This window comes from Mchenga conophoros, linkage group LG9 (assembly GCF_057382185.1).
Source record: "Mchenga conophoros isolate Kocher_MC1m ecotype Shallow Benthic linkage group LG9, M_conophoros_male_GT1.1, whole genome shotgun sequence".
NCBI lineage: Eukaryota > Metazoa > Chordata > Actinopteri > Cichliformes > Cichlidae > Mchenga > Mchenga conophoros.
This window is the reverse complement of record NC_140534.1, coordinates 24,060,226-24,079,853: the sequence shown is the minus strand read 5'-3', so window position 1 is coordinate 24,079,853 and position 19,628 is coordinate 24,060,226. Positions and strand designations below refer to the sequence as shown.

The 19,628-nt window shown below is 41.8% G+C and overlaps 2 protein-coding genes across 3 annotated transcripts; one reads left to right on the top strand and one right to left on the bottom strand.

The window, feature by feature from the left end:
- Positions 1–7,325: 7,325 nt before the first annotated feature.
- zic1 (zic family member 1 (odd-paired homolog, Drosophila)) lies at positions 7,326–10,853 on the bottom strand. The gene is made up of 3 exons (XM_085287062.1): positions 9,577–10,853; positions 8,957–9,120; positions 7,326–8,470 (listed from the first exon to the last, which is right to left on the bottom strand). The coding sequence occupies exons 1-3, from the start codon at positions 10,535–10,537 to the stop codon at positions 8,273–8,275; spliced, it is 1,323 nt and encodes a 440-aa protein (XP_085143188.1). The 5' UTR covers positions 10,538–10,853; the 3' UTR covers positions 7,326–8,272.
- Positions 10,854–13,277: 2,424 nt separating this feature from the next.
- Positions 13,278–18,421, top strand: zic4 (zic family member 4). Of its 2 annotated transcripts, XM_085287061.1 has the most exons (3): positions 13,278–15,013; positions 15,122–15,742; positions 17,799–18,421. In XM_085287061.1, exons 1-3 carry the CDS (start codon positions 14,587–14,589, stop codon positions 18,236–18,238), a joined length of 1,488 nt encoding a protein of 495 aa, XP_085143187.1. In that variant the 5' UTR covers positions 13,278–14,586; the 3' UTR covers positions 18,239–18,421. The 2 variants fall into 2 exon arrangements, with proteins under 2 accessions (XP_085143187.1, XP_085143186.1); XM_085287060.1 differs by having other exon boundaries at positions 13,280–15,742.
- The last annotated feature ends 1,207 nt before the right edge of the window (positions 18,422–19,628 follow it).

Below are 19,628 nucleotides of genomic sequence, written 5' to 3'. Positions count from 1 at the left end.
TGTTTTTATATTTTCTCCTTAAATTAAAACCTTTTGTGTTTACCAATAAATATTTCAGTGCATTTTCCTCCAGAAAGTGGCAGTGTGAGGTTTTTGGCCACAGTTGTGGTATATTTTCCGTTGCAGGTGGAAAGACCAATTAGTGATTAATTGGAGGGGGTGGAAAAATAATAAACGGCAAACACCTGGACCACGCAAATTTGGGCCAATCATTATCAATCAAACCATGAGTGAGCAACACCGAATTGGAATAAATGGGATACACGTGCCTTATGATGTGTAACATTTTATTTAGAAATTATTATTAGCCGATAAATTGAATTATCACAGTTGCACCTGTCAAGCGGTCTGTCACTCAGTTAGATATAGACGGATTTCTTGCCTGCCACCATGTTTATGGAAGACAATAACGTAACTCGAGCTGGAAAGTGTGGCTGAGCTGTGCTGCTCCAAACAAAGAGAGAACTGTGTTTGTTTTTCGGATCCTTTTATACCTGGAGTCATAAAAATAAAAGCAAGCTTTTAGCTTTGATGTTTCACAGAAAAACCCTTTAGTCAACCTTCTCTTCACGCATTACATTGTGTTTTTAGTTACATGTTGATTGTATTACCTTTCAGTGGCTGGCTTTTTGTATGCTAAGCTCTGCATGCCAACTTAAAATGATTACAGAAGCTTTGGATGCATTCAACACTGTGCGTTCTCGCCATTTCTTCACATCCCTGTCAAAATAGTGCAGAGGTCACCACAGCTTCAGCAAGCAGCGTGACACCGTACATCGCAGATTTTAGACTATTCACACCTAAACCACATTGCATCAGTCGGTTAACTGTGACATGATGGAACATCAGAGTCATAGACATAAAATCGAACTGCGAGAACCTGCGGGCACCAGATGCTGCACACAGTTTGGGCCTTTATTGGAAGAATTGTGGGAAAGAATTTGGCACATCTCACTGAACATCTTTTTTTTTTTTCACTAAAACATTGCATTTAATTTTAAACAGGCTTGTTATTGCTCACATAGTTTTATTAAATCGAGCTCTTTTTGTTTCCAAGTCCGATCATGTGTCTCAGAAATGTGTAGCATGTTGCCTGTTCTCTGGATTCCTTCTCACAGACAGTGCAGCCCACTTTCTCTGTCTTCTGACAGCGTTAGACAGCTAATATCCTGCGTTCTTCAGTTCACCACTTGGTGTGTGTGTGTGTGTGTGTGTGTGTGTGTGTGTGTGTGTGTGTGTGTGTGTGTGTGTGTGTGTGTGTGTGTGTGTGTGTGTGCACAGTCATACAAACACTCCCACACAGACAGACACATTCAGCTTCCAGGTCTTTCTTGGCTCCCATCACCAGTCAAGTTTCATTTCCACCTGTGTCCTGCTGAGGCAGCTGGTGAAAAATATTCCCTGCCAAGCGCACTGTTATGATGATACCTTACATACCACATTTTTGTTTGCCAAATTTTACTTTTAATCACTCTCTTTCTGTGTTGCTACTATAATTATAAATGAATGCAGTGCTGAGGGGTGGAATAGGACTGATGTGTTGCATCAATCAGTACCTTTCAGCAGGATGCTGTTAATCTGCTGTTACACCGCATTGTTCTGTTGATACCTTCTGCACAGTGGCAACAAGACGATACAAGAACAGTTTACATATCTTTGTTAAGGTCAGCGAGAATATGTTTTTATCTTTCTGCGTTTCCTGAGAGTGGCAACATTTTAATGCAGGGATAAGGGTTTTGGCTTGACGACACTGCTGCATTTTTATGCCATTCTGAATAGGCTTGATGTCAGAAACGCTTGAATAATAATGAATGCAAAATGTCTACAGATGCACACGCTCTCATGGCAAACACATATACAGCCACAGTGTGCACTGGACTCTAATGATGGATGTCCTTCCATTATCAGAATCAAACTGAACAACAGTGAGCCAGAACAATTACAAAGCACCAAATGTTTGAAGAAGAAGAAGCAGAAAAAAAAACACACAGTCGATATTAACATAGCATTGGAAATACCAGCATTTCTACATGCACAAGCCAACTAACCAGAGGAATTGTGATTCCAGCTTGTTTCATTGCACACACATTTTTTCCCCTTTGGAATGATTTACTCAGGAGGGGAAGAAAAAAAAGAAATCCATTTTTATTTAAAATATCTGCACTCAAAACACCAGGCAAGCAAAACAACTTATATTTATTGCCCCTTGTCTCTGAAAAATATTTGAAGGGTTTAGGCAGCAGCCCAACAGGAAAACGACAATGAATTTCAGGCAACCCAAAGATTAAGTGGTTGTGCAGAGGGTAGGGTGATTGCTAGATTCGCCGAGATGGTGTTAATGAGCACAAATGCTGCTTGATATTTAATTTTTAGAATTTGATCTTTGTGTTCTTGATAAATTATGACTGCCATTTGTAGCACGAGCTTCTGTTACTTTGCTTGCCATGTAAAGACTCTGAAAACACGCATTGTGACCTTTCACTTGCAATAAGCACACATGAGTTTTGGAAAAGGTAAAAAAAAAAACATGATAAGAAATTGTTTGAAAGATTAGAAAATCCTATTTCTACAACAAACCTGTGATACGACAGATAATTTGTGTACATTATGTTCAGAACCTACACGATGGGACTCCATCCTAATCCCCAAATGTGCAAATGGCAACAAAGAGATTCATTCTGTTACCAGTTAACAGTAGGACACCACATGCCATGTTCTCGGGATGATAGCTAATAGGTTAATTTGGACTCATTGTTAAAGCCTTGGGAATACAAAAGAGCATGCAGCAGGATGAAACCCAAACATCTGTTCGTATCAAGTTTTATGTTTCAAGAAACTATTAAGTCCTCGGAGTGGTATGATTTCAGCCATGTTTTCTTTCCAGGCCAGCTTATGATGCATTCTCGCACCAACACTGTGATGTGCAGTGGATCGGGAGAAACCTGTCACTGATTATCTCTGGCTGGCCAATCCACACTGTGAAATAAGGAGTCATTATCAGACTCATCAGATAAGCAGATGTTGACAAGCTGCTCTGTAAGTGAGAATGCCTCTCCACTGAACAGTGCAGTGATGTACCATATGCATGGTTTGACTTCAGCCGCATAAAATCAAAACGCGAGCTTATTTTATTACGGTTGATGAATGTCATAGGCTGCACTCACGTGGTCCAAATGTAAACAAGAGCATGCAGTGATGTCAGTAACGGAAACTTGTTTGAGGGGATTTATAAATGGCTGTGTTTCGAATTAAGAGAAAAGTCGCTGTAAAGATGCTATAAATATAAGATGAACAAATTAAAGGTGAAACTGCCCTTTAACTGATTCTGGGACTCAGGGGTTAAAGGGTTAAAAACAGATGTTTTGGAACCGGAAGTTTGTACATTTGCAGATCTGTTTAACCGCTAACCACCAGAGTGCCCTTGAGCACCACCAAAAATCCACAATGGCCAACTAAACAGCCCACTGTTAGAGCTGCGCATGTGCGAATGAAGCGCATTGACTTTTTACAGGAAAAAACAGGCATCAGACGGTGACTATTTGTTTTTTTTTCTCCTGAAGGCTGAGGTGTGCTGCAGTCTCACCCTGCCGCAAAGCGCTAATTGGGGTGGCCTCATTTAGCAGCACGTCAAAGGGGACGCGACAACACCGTGTCAGCGCCTCCACAAATCTCCTGCATGGTCTAAACTTAATAGCATGTCAGACATCACAACTGATGCAATAGGGGTCACGGTGAGCCTATGTTTCACTATAACGAACCCTTCCCCAACCCCGGCATGGAGACCGGGGTGGCAAAGCGGAGATTAATGTTCCAATCAGCGATGTGGTTAAATAAAAAAGCGTTGAACTATACGAGCTACAGTCTGGATTATCACAAGGCAGACAGACATCAACTAGACAAAAGGAAAGGGGGGGACACAAATTTGTGTTGTTGTTTTTTTTTGTATTGTTTTGGGTTTTTTGTCTAGAAAATGGCATTATTTCACAACAGCTGGACATTCCATTTGTAAAGACAGATTTCCTCTGCCTGTCACGGACAAAACGGCGAGCTGCTCCAGTGCAGCGTTGGTCCCAGCAGATTACACATGTGGCAGCTCGACTTAAAGTACTTGTAAGAGCTGCTGTTTATAAGAAACGAGGATTTAGCGAGAGTTTCCAACAGGGAATCAGTATCCCAATCAAATCCACCAAACCAATCAAATTTCAGCTTTTAGCGAAATTCTGATAGTTGACTTTTTTTTCTTTTTAAATTTTAAATGCGTTTAAATTTTTGTTTTGGGACGATAATGCCACAAATCTATGTGAAATGAAATATTTACACCTTTCTCTTAGAGTTAAGTGGTGTCTAAAGCGAATAAGAATAGGAATAACTATGAGGATATCAATAACAAAAAAAATATTAATAAATTAAACAGTCAAATTTCAAAGGGGCACGAAAATAAAACGATATAAATGACGTCCAGTCACTGAATATGCATGAAGATTAAAAATAACATGCTGTAATTTTTCTGTAAATCAGCGTCTGGATTGTCTTTCTATGCAAACTTAGATGTTCAGTGTGGGATGGATTGCTCCATTACCCAGGCTCTGGCACTGGAGTCGTTTTATGGCTGCAAATAAGACAGGGTTTCTTGGAGGCGTTTCGAAATGTCTGCATGCCAATAAACCAAAGTGGCCTTGACTTGAATTTGACCTTTTTGTATTAGAACCCTTAAGCCCGCCAGATGAGGACTCTGGGATAACGGGTTTGCAAGTTATTTCACGACTTTCAAACTCGGGGCGTAGGCTCCCAAGTTTTTCAACTCCCTTATCACTTAAAAATGGATATCACGTGTAAGCCTCCGCCGGAAACCTAATAGTTAAACCCCACTGCAAATGTTTAACTTATTGATTTAGTTCTCATAGAGTGACGGCAGCTGGGCATGCACATCAGAGCGCTGGCAAAAGCATGGGCACCTCATCCATCAAGGAGCGTGGATTATAGTTTTTTTCTAATCTTGGGCTATACTCCACGTGTCAGTGCAAAGTTTCTGCATAAGCAGCATTTATCAGAGCGTCTGATTTAAAAAAAAAAAAAAAAGGGGGGGGGGGGGGGGTGATCTCACAAAAAAGGGAAAAAGGTCCAAACAAGTCATTAAGAGCAGCCACAACTTACAAAATGGGAGGGAAAGAGTTGAAAGTGGGGTTTTTTTTGTTCGTTTTTTTTTTTTAAATGAAAGCCTATTTCCATATACTGCACGTGCATTTTCAAAAAGCAGAAAACAAAAGTAAGGAAGGTTGAATCTGTCTGATTTTTGATGCGCACATAAGCTGCAGCGTGTCTACCTTGGTAACACAAACGTCAGGCTCGGTTTACTGGCCACAAGTGCTAGTAATAAATATTCATGATGCTGGCGCCTGCGCTTTCCCGATATCTGTTTGTCATTTCCAGACTTGAGCGTAGATACATTTAAAGTGGATGTTTTTCCCCCCGCGCTCCTATTTGATCTGGAGTCACCATCAGCCCTATAGCCTGATGGAAGTCGCCTCCAGCCTCTCGTCGATTCTTCTTTTACGAGCATCTCATTTTCGACACCGTGTGCAGGTTCAGTGTAAAGTAATACGACAGAACCACGAAGTCAGAATTAAGTAGTAAAGTCCCCTGCTTTTTGGATTGAGTTGTGTTGGCAGGGCAAAGAGCTAACGTTTGTTTTCTCGTTTCCTTTTTTTTTTTGTAAGACTTAAAGGTTTTAGTTTCACTATTTGCTAAAAGCATCTGCAGGGAAATTAAAAAACAACGTGGCTAAAGTATGAACTCAAGTCTGTGGCCATTAGCAGGCAAACACTATGGATCCAGTCTGAGTTTAAATCCATTCCACGAAGAGCATTTTCCATCATTATTAGTCTGGACTCGAAACATAATTTCACATTTAAAGACTTTCCCTCAAATGATAAATAAACTGTTTTTTTTTGTTTTGTTTTGTCTTTTTGCCGAATTGAGCTTTTATCTCAAACATTTGTCAATTTGGCATCAACTTTATATTTAAATAAAATGCACGTGTGGACTATCTGCCAGCCCAGAAAACCACAGGAGCCAGTTTTAACACATCCACTTTAAACTATTTATATTTCAAGTTGCATGTGAACATTTTTCTATAAAGCTGCAAACGAATTCACTGCACGGGCGTGGAGTGCGTCTTTATTTTATTTTTTTTTCACCCCCATAGCGGTGCACGAGAGCAGCATCTGCACTGGGACCAGATAGATAGTGTTAAATAGAGTCGAAAAAGTCATTTTATTACCATCCTTCATTTATCTCCAAATCTAATAGTCCGTGAAAAGAAAATATGAATACATTTCAATACATTTCAACAAATCATCTAAGATGGTGGGAGTCGTTTTTAGTTTTTTTTATTTTATTTTATTTTTATTTATTTATTTTTTGCCGCTATAGACGAGCATGCACGAGCACACGCACGCGTTTCCTCTGCTGCTATGTGTACATTTTTTTTTCCTTTTGGGACGTTAAATTTGCTGTGTGGCTCTTTTCGGGCATGTGCGACAAGCCTTTACGAGGGTGCAGACTGACAGATCGTGGCTCCGTGCACACACTGCCAGTGTTAACCATGATCAGTGGCGGCTGCTGATGTGATCTCTGCCTAATGGGGCGGTCAAGCAAGCTGCAGCCAGGAACAATGAGGGGCCAGACTAATACACCAACTCTCCCTAAATCTATGAGATCCGACAAAACGCAGGAAAGAAAAATTAGATTGGAAAATTAGATTCCCGAACAATTAAGTAAGGCAAGAGGGGGGAAAAAAATCCGGTTTTACACCGAGGAACAACCGCCGTGATTAATCGATTTAATTTGCACATTACTGGAGGGCAAAGTGTTGGATGTTAATTTTGGATAAACAGAAGATGCAGACTGGGGAGTGAATTTACTTATTATCGACTGGCAGGAAAAGTTGTGACAGCGTGTTTAAAACACGGCAAGCCTTTACGTTCAGACTGAGCTGGTGCCTCACACACGTATATATATCTATATACACACACAAACACACATATGCGCGCCTACTGCAAAAGCCCCCCCCCCCCCCCCCCCACACACACACACACACACACCCACACACATATACGCACACACATAAAGAGTTAAAATTATTTGTGCAACTAACCATGCAATTATTCTTCCATCGGAACTGTACTAAATGGATTATCGTGGTGGAAAAAAGGGGGTCTGTTTTGGTGATGCATCCTATAAAAAGAACCCATTAGTTTAACACAGCACTCATGTTGAGATCAACCTCAAACACTAATGAAACCAATAACCTCCAACGCATTGCATTCTTGTATTTTTTTAATCCTTTAATATAGTACGAAATGTATCCAAACATTTTTTTTGTTGTTTTTGTAAACTAAATTTTACATATGAGCGCATTTCTCCATAAATACCGATCATTTCTAACATGTTACCGGTCCTTTACATGCGGATAAATATGGAAAATTGAGCTACTTACATAATACTTCCTTTCAGACAAAGCAATTGACAGAGATTTTATAATTATCACTACATAAACAGATTGACACGGAATTTCAGGCTTTCACTACACGATTTATCGACATGACATTAAATAACAACAATGATACTGTGCTACTCAAACTGGACCTTGGACGAAAATGTTGCACTGAATAGGCTACAAAAGCACATTAATACTAAGAGTCGGTTAAGTCGACGTGTAGACTGTAGTAATACTGAATAATTCACATTTGGTACACAACTATAACATTCTTTTCAATGAAGTCTATTCATCGCAGTATTCTTAAAACCATCTCATTTTTCCATATATCTAGGGACCACATTTTTCACAAATTCCCTTAAACTGTGATAGAACTATTTACAAAATAAAATATTACATTTTTTTTCAACTTGGTGAAATCCTTATGTACAAAAATTCAGGCCTCTACCCGCAGATAGCATGCTTTTTGAGATCTCTCTCTTCTTCCTTTTTTTTTTTTTTTTTTGAGCAGTCTCTCAGTAAAAATAAAGACTCAAAGAAATATTTAGGGGGGAAAAGTTTAAGTAGGTGGCTGTCCTTGCCTCCTTTATGTCCATGCATTCTCTTTCACTGACATTAAGGCAGCCTTTTATTGATCGTTTGGGCCTCCCGTGTTTTTTTCAGTCCTCGTTTCACTGGCTGACTTGATAAAGTCTTTGATTCCAAGCAGTTTTATTTATTTCTTTATTTCTGCAGTCTTTTTCCCCTTTCTTTCTTTTTCTTTTTCAAAAATATTTACACGTACCATTCATTGAAATTTGACGACAGCGTGCTGTGGCTGGTTGTGTGGTGTACTGCTGAGGCTGCTGGTGATATGGAGCTGCTGCTCTGGTTCTCTGTGGACGGTGATACTATGGTGGGAGGTGTCGACGACTCGTACCCTGAACTGGCCGCTGGAGATGGCTGCGATCCTGCATTGTTGGATTCGTGGACCTGCGAGTAATGAGAAACGTGTTTTGAGAATCGTGGTGCACCGTGGGGGTTTTTGTTTTCGTTTTTGTTTTTGATCAAACACAGAACATAAGAACCTCATCAAAACAAATTAAAAGTCCTAATCTGACTGTTGGGGGACATGTGCAGAATTCTAAAAAACACAAAAAAAAGAAACCAAAAAAGCATACCCAAAACATAATTATTCCCATTAAGATCTTAATCTGATTTGTCGGTTAAAGAAAGAAAGTGTCAAGACAAATTAACTTGTGTTTCTGTTACTACACTGAAGGGAAAAAAAGAGGGGGGAAAAACTGGGACATCCTGTTAGAATAAAATCATACAAATAAAGAAATATTTTGTATCCTGGTTTCCAGTCACACATTGAAAGCAGCAAAAAAAAACAGTCTGTGAATTGCACTTGCACACAGATAAACATTGCAGGAATACAAAAAAATACAACAATAATAATAATAAAACGGGTTTTACCTTCATGTGTTTTCGGAGGGAGCTGGGGTGTGTGTATGACTTGTCGCACATTTTGCAGAGATAGGGCTTGTCCGATGTGTGGACGTGCATGTGTTTCTTGCGGTCACTGCTGTTTGCAAACCGCCTGTCGCAGCCTTCAAACTCACATTTAAAAGGCTTCTCACCTAAACGAAGCAAGAAAAATAACAATATAGTGTTTGACACCGATGGGGCTTTAACATTATTATTACACATTTTTATTTTGACTTTACATAATTGAAGATGTAAAACAGTAACCAGAGTAAAGATTTATATTTTTTAATAGTCATTTGGATTGGATTGCCTTGCAATAATTATCTACTGTAAATACATTTGAATCAGCTCATTTAGATGTGCATAAATAATATCAATTTGAATTTAAATATTATTTTAAATGTAATAGAAAATAGAAAATCTGGGGAAGCAAAAAGAAAAGCCTATAAAATATTTTCTGTCGACAGCTGCACTGAGTCAAATGTCAGTGAAGATACTGCAGCTGCCTTATAAATAATAATCCTGATTGCATGCATATTTTGGATGAGGCATTCTCAGCACTGATTTTGGCACTAAGAAAAAAAACGGTCAATCTGTGCGGATCTTACCGGTGTGAGTCCTTTTGTGTATTTTTAGATTTTCCGATCGAGCAAATACTTTGCCACAGCCGGGGAACGGACACGGAAAGGGCTTTTCACCGGTGTGTACTCTGATATGATTTACAAGTTTGTATTTGGCTTTGAATGGCTTTCCTTCTCTGGAGCAGTCCTCCCAGAAGCAAATGTGGTTCGTCTGCTCTGGTCCTCCCACATGCTCCACCGTTAGATGGGTCACAAGCTCGTGCATCGTGCTAAAAGTTTTGTTGCACGACTTTTTGGGATTCGTCAGCTGTTCCGGTTCGATCCACTTGCAGATAAGCTCTTGTTTGATCGGCTGCCTCATGTATCGAAAGAAGGCCCCTGCTCCGTGATGTGCAGCCATATTCATGTTCATGGGGCCATAGCCGTGCAGCTGGGTTGACGCATAGTGGTCAGACCTGGGGCTCGTAACGTGGCCATACTGGTCGGCCCGACCGTACATGTCCCCCGAGAAGCCCAGCCGCATCTGACTGTTGACCACGTTGGAAGAGGCATGGCTTGCTGCTTGCTCGTGGAGCCCTGGGAAGAGCAGGTGCCCGGCTGCATCTGAGTGTCCATGTGGCCCTGCGAAACTTCCGGAGGCAAACAGACTGTGCTGCGCCCCGGTGGCATCCCCAAAACCCCGATTTCTGAAGAGAAAGTCCCTGGTGGAGTTGAAAGCCGCCGTGGAGTAAGAGCCAACGTGGGTCGGGTGGTGATGGTGTCCCAAGGCAGCTGCTGCGTAGCCGGGCGCCTGGGAAGAAAACGCCGTCTGTCCGGAGCCAATATCGTGGGAGCTGTGGTTTATTTTGAAGGCGCCCATCCCATCCGCGAACGGATTTATCCCCAACGCTACTTCTCTCTCTGTGACTTCGCCTGTTGAGTGATGCCGTGAGGAGCCGAAAGTAGTGACTCCTATGGTGGGATACTGCGGTCCTGCGTCCAGGAGCATCTTCAGTCTAGACTCGCTGAGACGACTGAGAGCAGAAATCAAAAAACCACGCGCAGATATTCTTCCTCCCCCTCTCTGTATCTCTTGGACCTCTACACTGAGCAAACTCTCAAATCCACCGAATTTCTGTTTACTTTTTAAGACGCGAGGAATCCCCCTATACCGCTCATCCGATGCACACGCAAAATCGTGTATACATGCAATATTGTCTTTTGCGGTTTATCTTCCTGTGGCGCAACTTTCACCTCCTCAGTCAGGCGGTGAGCTCTAGACTGATAGTCGCAATCATTCCTGCAGATAAATGAATTGAAAAGACAACACAGTCCAGCCCTGATGAATGGGAGAGGAGGGGGGTAGTCACGTGGCTCCGGAGCTTCTCGTTCATTGGCGGAGCCCCTTTCCCCCCAATAACATCCACTCACCAAATAACAATCCACGGTGCAGGGCCCTCACTTCTATTGGCCTCTTTGCATCATCAATCCCAGATATTGTGAGAATGCTGACTGTGAATTTGGTTAAAGGGCTGAATAACAGCAAAACAAAAGTTGGGAAACACAAGACAACAATTGGCCTCGTAGAAAGTAAGTCAAAGCCCGTTTTGCAGCCACGGAGTGCAGAAGGGTTACAAACCAAACGTTGCCTTTGTTGCCATGGCCATCAGATTACCAAGCACGCCCTTTTTTTGTTTGTGTAATTGGTAACGTTTTGTACAGTTAAGCGCTCAGGCTGACAGATGCGTCAATCTGTTTGTCTGCTTTCAATGATTATTATCTGACACTTCTCTTATTTATTGCACGTGGGACAGCATTCAGGAGATCATGAAACCTGACAGAGTTCTAACCTGGACCCGTCATCACGTGTGCCAGGTACAGGTATAGAGAGACACGGTTTAGATGTGTTTCATTCGGAAAACTTAGGGGAACCGCTATTTGAAGTTCATTTGGGGTCATCACTCTCTCGAAAGGCAGGGGATTATCACTTTATCTGTTTCACTTCAAATGAGTCCATACAACGTTTTGTTTTCTTCCTCTTGTGCGCAGTCCGAGTTTTGTAGCTCTGTTTCACTTCAACACTGTGTTTCGGCGTCCACTGAAGCGCACACCAGTGGAACATCTGTGCTTTAGATTTCCACATCATGCTCACCAGCACCCCGCGTTCACAAAGGTTACCTTGAATATATAGGCCAGTATTTAACTTGGATCTACAACTATACCTAATGTATCCATCACGGTTTGGCTGAGCTTGCGCGACTCACTCAAATTTTTTTTTTTTTTTTTTTTTAGCAGACCAGCAATGCATAACCTGTGTGTAAAACGTTGTGGGTTGTCGAAGTTATCAAGTGGGATTTGCGGCGCTCTCTGCAGGAACCTCCGGCTGCTAGAGTTCAAAGCCACACGCACAGACGTGCCATACAAACCATTAAAATATCTTCTTGGCTACTAGACTGGCTTCTACAAGCCATTCTCCTAGTCAGCCTTAGGAGACCAAGGAAAGAGAGGAAGTTTTGTTGTTCTCAACTTAACAAGTAGAACTACGACTTGATCCGACCTTTTTTTTCCCTTTTAGGTGTCCCCATATTCTGCTATACAAAATTTTGGAGGGATATTTCAACAGGTGGGAAACGGTAAGAATGACATATCATTGATAAGCTGAGAGTATTGTATACAAAATTGAAACATGCAAAGATAAATTAGAGTTGCTGCAGTAGTACATGACACTGCAACGCACTCAAAGTTCCCCGTGTGCCTCAAAATGAATTGAATATATTTAGTTTTAATGCGCAAAAGCTATCCTAATGAAACGGCCAATAATCGGCTATGATATTACATGTGCAGAATTGAAATTGTTAGCAGAAGCTATTTGAGGGTTTAAAGTGAAAGCCAAAGGAGCAAATGCGACGTTTTATGAGACCTCGCTGCATTATTCAGCTTTTTGGTTTGGGATCTCGTACAGCTCCCTAGCTTACTTGTCTCCAAGAGTGAGTGCATGCACAACTTGGACCAGAAATAGCACTTCAAAGTTTTGCATTACGCTGGTGCTGTGATGCCTCTGAAGGCTGCAGCTGTGAGCCTCATGAGCCACATGCGTAAAGGCCATTTAATAAGCATCTTTTGGATCCGTCACGTCTCAAAATATTGACTCAGTTTCTAATGTGCTGGATATGACGCTGTCAGCAAAGGTTTTGACAAGTCAATCCATAGAAATAACCTAGAGTAATACAGGTTTGCAACTGATTTTCTCTTATCAAAAATGGTAGCTGATTAAAAGTCACTTAATATTCGGTTAATTGCTTTATTTTAATTACTACATCTAAGAATGATGAATTCAGTCACCCTTAAACACAAGTTCAGATAGTGTGCACTTGTTTTTCTCATTAACGGAAATGCTGACGAGCGACTCTGAAAATAATTTGGGGTTTTAGACTTGACTCTACAAATTACGAACCACGTAGAAGACAAACAGCACCTATTAAAACACCTCGTATCTGACATCAGATTGACCACTACTTTATGGATTTCACAAAGTCACAGTCATCTTTTTTCCCTGCAAACAGAGATGATAAAACTTCAGTCAAAAATGAGCCGCACATGTCGAATTGGTGTATATAACGCATACTCCCAAAATGTAAAAAAAACAAATAAGGAAAAGTCAAAGTAATGGCAGTGTCACAAGAGAAAAAAAATCTAATACAACTTACACAGTTATGATATTGCAACACAATTATTGCAGTGTCGGCATGCAAGATTGTTTCACCGAAAAAGTCAACCATGCTGAAAATTATAGTCCGTGTGAAGCTATATAAACAAATTAGTCAGCATTGTAATAACTAACCATTTGATTTCTTTTAGTCTGCTGACGGTTTAAAAAAGACAAAGTCCGTGTAGAAAAAAATACCCATCTGGAGGATAATTTATAAAACCGCATGGCGTTTTGTTACGATTTGTAGCTATTACTATCTTTCTGTTACGCATTCAAACAAAGATAGAAAAATAATCACGGTTAGTTTTATCCTTTGCAGGATAAGCTTGTATCGGTACTTACAGTGGGCTACAGAAACGAATTATTTTGAACTTAAGTCTGCGACGGCACCACCTTCTGTGACCCTCATCTGCTACCGTCCTGGGTCTAAAGCAAAATTACCCCGGATCATAACAACAGGTCCCGTCCATTACATTTTTTTTCCTCGGGACAATGGCCGCAGCTCGCCCTATTCACACATCCTACTCACACGGATCCCACCAGGCAGAGCACGGAGTCAGCTCTGTAGTATGCGCTGAAGGGCAAACGGCTGGATATGTAAATATGTGCATTTATCAAAGCGCATATTAATGGTATGTACTCCGGACTATTTAAAACTACCACGTGGAGTTGTCCTTTGCACAAGTTTTTCTCCGCTGACATCGATCGTTTACGTGCGTAAACTTACGCGTAATTTGTGCGTAAAGCTGCCCTTGACGCTGCAGTGCAAAATAAAGATATCACTGCATTATTTATGATCCTTACAACTTTTACAGCGACAATATGTACACTCTTCGCGGAGCAGTCTGTTTTGTAAGGACATAATCAAAGTGGGGAAATTGCTATTTCATAGCCTCACAGCCTTTGTGAGCCGCAACAAAAGAGAAGCGACTGTATATCGGGATCAACTTTTTAGGACTTTTATTGTACAATAACCTTTGCATAACAACTATTCCTTTTTTTCCTGAGCGTTGCCCGAGGCACTGCGCATGCGCGGTAGCTGCTCGCTGTCACTAAGACATTTTTCTTCACGTTGGAAACTGTCACTGGTGACGTCAATCACAGAGCTCTGACCAATTAGAGCGCAGGGTGATTGTTTAGCTCCACGGGCTGCAGCGCCTACCATGAATCTCTATTCAGTATCAAAGCGTCCTGCTGCTGCCTCTCAACCGAATGGGATTCCATGTAGTCTGCAGATAGACTTAACTTTATAAAGTTTTTTTTCTTTATTTTTTCATTGCGATTAAAATATATTTGTCATCATCATTATTATTTTGCCTGCTGTCAAGTTATTCTAAAATTAGGAAGTAATGAGCGTGGATGCTTTGGGAAGCCCCGTGATGGACCCTACGTTTTCCAAACGGAACACGGCGCTGAGATTAGTTGACTTGGCAGGGGCTCACCACCATCACCATCATCACCACCATACCCCTCAGAGCGTGACAGGCTTCCCGGGGTTCAGCAGCCATCCACACTCAATGGCTCACTCGCACCCTGGGGAGATTACTGCGGAACCCCGCCTGGGGCCGAGTCCATTCGGGCCAGAACACATGGGGCACTCCGCGGCCCTCAAAATCAGCCCAGCCCATCATTATCCCCACCACCATCACCACCACCACAATCATCATATGGCAGGCCACAGTGAAGTGGTCTCCAGTCAAACGGGAGCTTTTGGCCCGGTTCAGGCGACATCGGTCCCCTATTCTATGTCTCACACGGCCCAGGCTTTATCTGCAGGTAGGGATTTCCTCATCCGGAGAGATCTGACAGCTCAAGCCATGCCAGTACTGACTGACCAGACTGCTGGTTCAGCCTCTCACCACGGAATGTTTGTCTCAACAACAGGTAGCTATCCCGGACACTATGGTCATCACCCTGACGCTGGGAACCATACCCTCTTCTCCGGACTCCACCACGAGCAGCCTTCTAGCGGATCACCGGGTGGCCAAACACTGAATGGACAAATAAGGTTAGGACTACCTGGAGAAATGTATGTTAGGTCTGATCACTTGAGTCAAGTGGCAGGCTCCAGGGCTGATCCGTTCTCTGCCTCGCCTTTGCATGGCTACGGTGGTCTGAATCTGAACATGAATCTTAGCGCTCACCACCACCACGGAGCCGGTGCCTTTTTCCGCTACATGAGGCAGCCGATAAAGCAAGAGCTGATTTGCAAGTGGCTGGAGCCGGAGCACTCGCCGAAGAAACTTTGCTCCAAAACTTACAGCACCATGCACGAACTCGTAACGCATGTGACGGTAGAGCACGTTGGAGGACCAGAGCAAGCGAACCATATATGTTTTTGGGAAGAGTGTCCCAGGGAAGGCAAACCGTTTAAAGCAAAATACAAACTTGTAAATCACATTCGAGTGCACACCGGGGAGAAACCGTTTCCGTGTCCGTTCCCTGGTTGTGGGAAAGTGTTCGCAAGATCCGAAAATCTAAAGATTCACAAAAGGACGCACACAGGTCAGTGGCTTAATATTCATAGAAGGAAATGCTGTGATTGTTGGAAATGCACTGTAAATCGTAAAATAGAGCTATCAAGTCGCATTTTGAAATTCAGCTGTGGGGTTTGCACGCTTTCTACTTGCAAGGGAAGTGATTTTTTTGTGGATAATTTTCCATTATTTATTTATTTATTTATTGTAATTTTATTTTACGCAACTTTACGCATTATAATGCACTTTCAAGACCTGTGGCAATTAATCAGTCTGCGCTGCTGCTCGATAGCCTATACAGCAGGACGCAACAGCTACTGGCCACCTGTTTGTTATGAGTTGCATCAGTGATCGCAAGTTTCACAAAGGTTGGGTTTGGGGATTATGGTACAGCTCGCTCAGGCGTTTGACGGTTCAACCTCTTGTTTACACCACAGCAGAAAGACTGAGGCCCACGTCAGGTCCTGTTTAGTTCACTGCATGTCCTGCCAGACATGACTGGCAGCAAAGCTGGAAAGGTGCATCTTCACTTTTAGCAATAGATATAATGGTTATGATGATGATGATGTGGAGATGATGTTTTTATTTTAGCCTTGGCCACCCACTTCATCTGTTATTAGTATTATTTTTAGTAGTAATATTATTATTATTGTGTTTCATTTTTGTCGCTGTTATTTCAAAATCATGTAAGCTACGTGTAGCTGTGTGTTTCATCAATCTGAAAGTAACCGGTTCATACAGAAAACGTGCTTTTTGGACGATTAAGCCTTTGTACTCTTTAGCTCAAGCAACAAGTTTACAAGTGGAGACGGCTGAAACAGTTTACTAACAGGCAGGTTTGCACAGCTGACTGACTACCTGCATAATGATGGGTGTGCATGCAATGCAGCTTAAAGCATCTCTGATTTAACTGCAAAAACAAATACTGGTGCAACATGGCTGCTTGCCACCCAGTGACGTGCTGTGGAACTAGGAAGGAAAAGAGGCCTGACAATGTCGAGTCAGACTTGTAAATGAATACAATTACTTTTGCCCTTCTTTTTTATCGGTGGCTACATGGCAATATCCCTCTGTTTCATTTTTGCACCCTATGTATTATTCATATAATTTGCTCACATTACCTAAGTACAAATCTGCTAAATTATTTCTGTGTGTTGACTCCCAAGGGGCCTGGTCCTTGGTATCATGTTTAAAACCTATCCGAAAGTGTAGTTATGACTGGGGCTGCCCCTGGGGTCTGCTCCTCGACGGTTTCTTGTACTACACTAATATCCTTGATTGGCTCTCTCAACCCAACAGCTGAAGGTCAAATTGATATTCAGCCCGCAAGTGTAATTAGACAGAGGCAATTACATATTCTCAAAAGCTTTAATCGGGGGAGAAAAATCAGCAGTGGATGATTTCCGTGTAATTTATTCAGATTGTCTTTTTTTTTTTTTTTTTTGCCTTGTCATAATCAGGTAGAAATACTTGTTATTAAAACGCAAAATTAGAGCCAGTCCACAACCGTTTGCAGGATTCAAATTACACACAGACTGCGTTATCGCACAGTAGGTGAAGCCTGGCGGTGGCAGTGCTTTGATTCATCATTATTTTTGAGCCGGTATTACAGGCCTGCTACGTCTGTGCTCGTAGCTTGTCTGTTTTGACTGATGCCTTGATGGATGCATACACCAGGTATAGACCCAGGACAGTAGGGGTTCAGCCCTCATGTTTACACCAGACTGGGAGCTGTCCAGGCGGGCAAACTTTTGTTTTCATAGTGCAAGTGGGAGGAGGGGGGTGTAAATGCCCAAAATAAAATCAAATGGCATTATAAAGATAAACATGAAATAATAAAAGCTGGCACACTTTTACATATTTTTGGCTCTATTCATACAGGTCATAGTTCATTTTCAGCTCGTGCTCTCATATGTTACACTTAACCAGGTTGTTTGTACATTTCATATAAAAGTGAAGACATGTAGGGGGAAAAAAAGTATGTTAATGAAAAGGCAGCTTAGTGCCTCAGGGTGAGTATCACGTGTTCACATTTGAACTCTTTCATTCGCTTATTTGTGTTTTATCTTGTCTCACAAAAACAGGTGAGAAACCCTTCAAATGTGAATTTGACGGCTGCGACAGACGCTTCGCCAACAGCAGTGACCGGAAAAAGCACTCGCACGTCCACACCAGCGATAAGCCCTACAACTGCAAAGTGAGAGGCTGCGATAAGTCCTACACACACCCCAGCTCCCTGAGGAAACACATGAAGGTGCACTGCAAGTCCCCTCCGCCTAGCTCGGGCTATGAGTCGTCCACTCCCTCCCTGGTCTCCCCTTCCTCAGACTTGGGCCGGGAACCAGGCGGCTCCTCGGTGTTGTCAGAGCCGGTGGGAGCCTCCCAGCCCGCGAATTTAAGCGAGTGGTACGTCTGCCACAGCTCAGGTGCCAGCGGCGCCCAAACACCACCCAGCGGGCACTCTACACCGGACCCCGCAGACGAACCACCTTACAGAAACCCAGAACCGAGGGACGCTTTTTAACCCGGCTCAAGCTCACACACACACACACACACACACACACACACACACACACACACACACACACACACACACACACACACACACCAGCAGAGACAGAAACACATTCCCACAAGCTTAACAATTAAAAACGCGGTTTGGCTTTGGTGCCCATGTGCCTGTTTAGGACCACTGGTACCCTTATTTTGGAGGGGGGGGGGGGGGGGGGGGGGGTGAAGGGGATGAGCCACAAAACAGAAATCCAGAATCAAGAGACGCATTTTAACCACATCGGAAGGAAAATGTGCTAACCTTGAAGACGTGCTAATTTCCAGGCATATAAAAAGAATATATTTTCAAACATCACTTGTTCAGAGCGGTTGGCTCGGTGCCTACACGCCCTGACGGCCCACAGGTCCACTTACAGAGAGAGTCTTGTAAATCTGTTAGACAATGTGGTACATTATTGTAGGCTTAGGCATGTTGGTGTAAAATTATTATTATTATTATTATATTTTTTTTTGTAAATGAGTTTGAACTTCGATATGTTTTTATTTATTTTTCAATCTAACATTGAAGGATTTTGTATTACCGAACCAAAGTGCATGTTTGAATTAGAACAACAACAGCAACGGAGACAAAAAGGAAAAAAAAATGTACATTTGTAAATTTTTGTAAGTTTCGATGTGTTGATGTTGATAGTTTTGTAAGGATCTGTCTTCGGAGCAGTTTCTTACCGGATACTGCGGCTATTTGTACAAAAACATTTTATGTTTACATCTTACGTCCCCTCCCAAACATTTGTGCAGAGGGTCAGTAATTAAGCTGTTTCATATGCCTGCAGTATTTGATATACGACCGTGAAATTATAAATGTTTTTATCAAAGTGGGCATTTTGTGATTTTTTTTTTGTATCATTGTTGTCTTTTTTTTCTTTCTTTTTTTGAATATCTGAAATCCAGCGGCACTCAAAATGCGTACCGAATTGCCTTGTAATTTGTGAGTATTTTGAATAAATCTTGTATGACAAAAGTTAAATCCCTGAGCTATTCGGGTTCATAGAATTTATCAGGTCTCTTGATAAAGATCACTTTTGTTTTGTTTGTTTGTTTGTTTGTTTGTTTTTGGTCACTTAACACGCCTTTATATTATAAAAGAGATTATATATTATTAATATATTTTCTTAAACAATCTGTTGCTGCATAGCTTGAAGGTCAGCTCCACTAACATATCCCATGTTCATGCCTGCTGTTCGGATTCAAAACGTCTTTTAAATTCCGAAGTAATAATCAAACGAAAAATCATCTCGGAAGAAAATGCAGTTATAATTTCTTTTAATTTTAAAGTTTTTTTCCCTCGGTGAAAGGGGCGGTCTAAAATGTGCTACACTTGTGTTAAATCTCACTTACTCCGC